Below are 5649 nucleotides of genomic sequence, written 5' to 3'. Positions count from 1 at the left end.
AAATAAAAGACTGGGGTGGAGATTTTCATTATTAAACTTAACTATAAGCTTGACCAAAAGAGAGTACTAGGAAGAGCCACAGCGACAGAGAGACAAGAGGGAGCAGCTGCTCCCTCCAGCAAACAACTTCAGTTTTTGTGTCAATAAATCAACATAATTAAATAAATAATTAACAATGTTTAAAATGCACATTTTTGATCCTTTCATTTGTAAACAGACTCCCACTCTTCTATTTTCATTTGCCACCCAAAAAACAAAATGTTATGACTCCCCTACTCAAATAAGTCTTTAAAATAACCTCTTGGTCACTTAAATACACTATTAATGAAAACATAATTTGGCCTTCTGGATATAAATTGAATGAAACTGGATTATATTAAACTCAAAATGACATATTTTTCTCTTTCCTCTTAAAATAACATTCATTTTTAAACTAAATGACCTGAACTGAACTTTTTCTGAACTGACGTGAATTGGATAGAATTTGTTTCAATCACTTTTTATTAAAAAGCCACAGTAACAGTGGGGCAGTCTGGTTGGATGTCAGTGTGTTGTTTTTTTTCCCACTCAAGCCAAATTTTCCCAGATGTGATCAGCATCTGGTTTGGTTCTATCCAGCCCCTAAACATGTTAGCCATGAACAGAAAAGAAAAACACATGGACAGAGATGCATGCTACTCCCAAAAATGGCATAACACTAATAATCCTTCCGCTGTATTGTTGCCAAGTGATAGATGGAGTCACTAGTTGTCCTAAATTTACATTTTAAAAGTGGGTGATGTCATTTTGGGTCTAGCATTAAAAGGAATGCTGACATAGCAGTCATAAAATACTCTCGGAAGTCATAAAAACTGCAGAGGTGTGGCTGAAAAGCATGCCGGTGTCCAGCATGCACTATATAGTGAAGTGGATTTGAAAGTCCCAGTGCTGAGTCATGTTTATACTGCTGACATAATTCATGCCCAACGCTTCTATTAATGAGCAAGGCAGTGCCAGGACTTACCATACTGAGCGTCGTTGAAGGTCCCCGCCAGAGTTTTACAGGAGGAGTTGTCCCCTCCGCACACGCCACATTTGTCATTTCTTGCCTTGGAATTAAGGACATGGTCACAGCCTGCTTGCTGCAGAAAATTCAGAGAGAAAGGAGACTTCAGAATAAGTATGCCTCACTTTTCTAGTTTTAAAGTTAGAAGTTTTAACTATTCTTTTAGCATTTAGTTGAAGGTAACAGATTTTTCTCACTGTACTGCACCGAAACCTCATACTAATTATTATAACAAACTAACTAAACACTTTTTTTTGACAATATTAAAGGTTGTACTGCAGTTTTCTTGCATATTTTCACAAAGAGATCACAAAACATGAAGGTATATACCCTGCAGAGTCCCTGAACACAGATGTCATACGTGTCTGGACCACACGGAGTGCCATCGATGACGCGGTCCTTTAGCTGATAGTACATCATAGCACCAGCCACCCGGCAGAACAGCTTACAGCGATCCTTCATCTGTACTACGAGAAAAAAAAAGAAAGCGTTTCGACATAAGCAGAAAAATCTTTTTAACTTTTTTTTTCCAATTTCCAGTTTTCCACTACATTCATTTATGCTTTTCCTCCCCCAGTGTTTGCCAAAAACAAAAAATCCTTATATCGCTATATATACCAGTTGTAGGGTTGGACTCATTTGTTTGTGCAAAAACAGTTAAAAGAATGAATCATTTGCAGTAAATTTGCCAGATGTGAATGTCATTGCTTCGGTCACGTCTGCAGGGACTGAGCTCCAGCTGCGTGAGGGAAAGTAGCCAGGAAGTTCTGCATGCTGCGTCTGCAATCCTCTTCTCAAGCTTATGCTTACTTCATACTAAAAGTCAACTATTAGGATGCAGTTTCACATTTTAACTCTATTTAACTAAAATATGCCAGTAATTTTGCATTGATCTTCCAATTTTATTGCTTATAATTACCCTTAGTGAGAATATCGCCTGGATAGCTCAGTTGGTTAAAGTGGTACTGGCACATGAGAAATCAGGGTTTGATTCCAGGGTGTGCAATAAGCTTAATACAGTGTGGGTCCATGGGTACGACCCTTTATGCCTAACTACGTAGCCACAAGGGGGCCTAATTCTGGGTCTCCCTGTGCCGGTCACCATCCGGATAACAATACAAGGTTGTGTCAGAAAGGGCATCGAATGAAAAAATCTCTGCAGAAATCACCTGTGTGAATCAGTGAAAAGCTCATTCGATGTGACGACCCCTGAAGGGATAAACCGAAAAGCATACAAGTCCTTTATTCCAAATATACAGTATTTAAATGAGTATTTAGTCGGCCACCCATTGTGCAAGTTCTCCCACTTAAAAAGATGAGAGAAGCCTGTAATTCTCATCATAAATATACCTCAACTATGAGACAAAATTAGAAAAAAAATCCAGAAAATCACTTTGTCTGATTTTTAAATAATTTATGTGTAAATTATGGTGGAAAATAAGTATTTGGTCACCTACAAACAAAAAACAAGATTTCTGTCTCTCAGACCTGTAACTTCTACTGTAAGGGGGTCCTCTGTCCTCCACCTGTTACCTGTATTAATGACACCTGTTTGAACTCGTTATCGATATAAAAGACACCTGTCCACAACCTCAAACAGTCACACTCCAAACTCCACTATGACCAAGACCAAAGAGCTGTCTAAGGACACCAGAAACAAAACAGTTGATCTTCACCAGGCTGGGAAGACTGAATCTGCTATAGTTAAGCAGCTTGGTGTGAAGAAATAAATTATTAGGAAATAGAGGACATGCTAGACCTCTGATAATCTGGGGCTGCCAGATCTCCCATGGGTTCAAATTGATCACAAGAATGGTGAGCAAAACCACACGGCGGACTTAGTGAACGACCTGCAGAGAGCTGGGACCAAAGTAACTACTACCATCAGTAACGCACTACACCATCAGGGACTCAAATGCTGCAGAGCCAGACGTGTCCTCTTGTTACGTGTGCAGGCCCGTCTAAAGTTTGCTAGAGAGCATTTGGATGATCCAGAAGAGGATTGGAGAATGTCTCATGGTCAGATGAAACCAAAATAGAACTTTTTGGTAAGAACTCTACTGTTTGGAGGAGAAAGAATGCTGAGTTACATCCAAAGAACACCAAACCTACTGTAAAGCATGGGGGTGGAAACATCATGCTTTGGACTGTTTTTCAGCAAAGGGATCAAGACGACTGATCCATGTCAGATTCTGAGCGAAGACCTCCTTCAATCAGCAAGAGCACTGAAGATGAATCATGGCTGGGTCTTTCAGCATGACAACCAAACTCACTGCCGGGTAATGAAGGAGTGGCTTCATAAGAAGCATTTCAAGGTCCTGGAGTGGTCTAGACAGTCTCCAGATCTCAACCCCATAGAAAATCTTTGCTGCCCAGCCACCGACCCCAAAACATCACTGCTCTAGAGGAGATCTGCTTGGAGGAATGGACCAAAATACCAGCAACAGTTTGTGAAAACCTTGTGAAGACTTCCAGGAAACATTTAACTGCTGTCATTGCTAACAAAGGTTATACAACAAAGTATTAACATGAACTTTTGTTATTGACCAAATACTTTTTTTTCACTATAATTTACAAAAAAATTATTTAAAAATCAGACAATGTGATTTGTTTTTTTTCTCATTTTCTCATCATCTCTCATAGTTGAGGTACACCTATGATGAAAATTATAGATCTGTCTCATCTTTTTAGGTGGGAGAACTTGCACAATTGACTAAATACTTTTTGCCTAACTGTAACTCAGACCATAGTAGCAGCTTTTGGCTGTTTAAAGCTTTGTTGAGGCAGCTATAATTCTGCGTTTGCAAAGATTATTCTGGATTTCAATGCAAGTAATTACTGAAAATTCTGCTTTGCTTGTTTTTTTTTTAGATTGAGGCCTTAATAAATCTTGGTTTACCAGATTTACAGATTTGATAAAAACAAAAATTATTACTTTTCCTTGGAAAATGTTATATTAATCTCTTTTGATTTTACATTTTCTTTGAGAAAACTGAAGAAAAAGTCATTTTTTGAAATTTTAGAAAATTAAGCTAATGGAAATAATGCTTCTTTTTTTTCTTTTGTGTGGGATACATTTTCTGCTTGTCTTCATGAAACCTTTTTTTTCCTAAAAAAAGAAAAAACACAATACTATAGTCAAATAGTAGATAAATCAACTGAAAAACATGAACAAAGACACATATTATGGTTGAAATATCTGCTTCATGAGAAACATTTGTTTTTCTCTGTTGTAGCTGAACTGCTCAGAAATGCCTTAAAGTAAAGAAAAGATATACCATAAATGAGTATGTTTATGCCCCTCAAACTCTTTTCGGGACATCCCGAGGATGTGCAGTCTTAAATTGTCATGTTATTGTACATTGTTAATTATAAAAAGAGTCTGTGATTCTGCAGTTTTGTTTGCCACAGGACATTGAAATTGCATGCATTGCATGCTTAGGAGAACTCACTGCCGCTGTACTTGGGGACCCAGTGGACACTGGGAGTCAGGCCGTTGATGTTAAAGTGCTTGCCGTCAAACTGCGAGCATTGCTCTTCGCGGAAGTCTTTCCTTCCTCTTGGACATGGCTCAGTGTTGCAGGAGCGAAATTTCATGCGGCGGCCCACGCAGAAGCGACCGCCATTTCTCGGCCTAAAGTGACAGAACCTGTCATCATAAAAGTTCTGTGCATTTCAAGAAACACTCTTCTGCTGATTCCTTAAACCTAGTAACATGGTCAATAATGTTTCTTAAATTTTGACTGGCCTCTCTTCGTTTTTAAACACACGGCACAGATGTTTTGCTCATTTTAAGTGTCTCACTTACTCAGGCTTGTTGCAGTCTCTGGCGGCACTCCTTGTTCCTCCTCCACAGGACCTGGAGCAAACACTGTAGGGTCCCCAAGGACCCCACTCCCCATGGACTGGTTGCAGGTCCAGTTCCTTGTTGACACACATTCCGTGCTTGCAATACTGCATGTGAACACACACACATATCAGGTTAAAGACGATGTCTGCCACTTTTGCCCGAGTAGAAAATAGTTCATTTTTTTTATGGAGTGAAAATAGTATCACCCCATTTTGTGCGTGCGTAATTCTTGCGTAATATTATTTTTTCTCCATACTTTTTTGTTTTTTTAAACCTAAGTTTAGACCACATGATGTTTTAGTTTATATGAAATATTGATTTTCCTATATGTATTGACAAAGACACAAAAACTAACACTTAAGACAAAAAGGCAACAGCAAAGGAAGTATAGGTGTTTATAACCTGTAGTCCAGCTGTCTGTGACCGGTGGCGCTCTTATTCCTTTATTGTGGCGTGGCGCTCTTATTCCTTTATTGTGGCTATTTAGCTTTAATAAAGAATGCTAACAACTGAATAAACAAGAGATTAGTTAGTTAAGTTTCATCATTTTTTGCTTAGATTTTTAACATGTCAAACAACTAAGCAAAAAAAGTTTAATTTACTGTCAGAAATTCTGTAGAAATGTTCTATTAATTTGTTTTTTTTTATCTAAAGTTAGTCAAATACAACTCTCTAAAAGTTATTTTTTTATTTTTGTTGATTACACTAAAGTGGTTAAAGTTTTTTTTTTTTTTTAATGGTTTAGAATTAGTGA

General features: G+C 38.0%; 1 protein-coding gene across 1 annotated transcript in view; it reads right to left on the bottom strand.

The window, feature by feature from the left end:
- The window catches only part of LOC112152219 (A disintegrin and metalloproteinase with thrombospondin motifs 20), a gene marked incomplete in the record, with an annotated part of 105264 nt that overhangs the window by 51171 nt on the left and 48444 nt on the right, over window positions 1–5649 (bottom strand). Inside the window, 4 exon segments of the mRNA XM_024281660.2 lie at window positions 1004–1121; window positions 1376–1512; window positions 4498–4679; window positions 4854–4999. Of these exon segments, the coding sequence (XP_024137428.1) occupies window positions 1004–1121; window positions 1376–1512; window positions 4498–4679; window positions 4854–4999 (583 nt within the window).

This window comes from Oryzias melastigma, linkage group LG6 (genome assembly GCF_002922805.2).
Source record: "Oryzias melastigma strain HK-1 linkage group LG6, ASM292280v2, whole genome shotgun sequence".
Lineage (NCBI taxonomy): Eukaryota > Metazoa > Chordata > Actinopteri > Beloniformes > Adrianichthyidae > Oryzias > Oryzias melastigma.
This window is presented reverse-complemented; position numbering and strand designations above follow the sequence as displayed.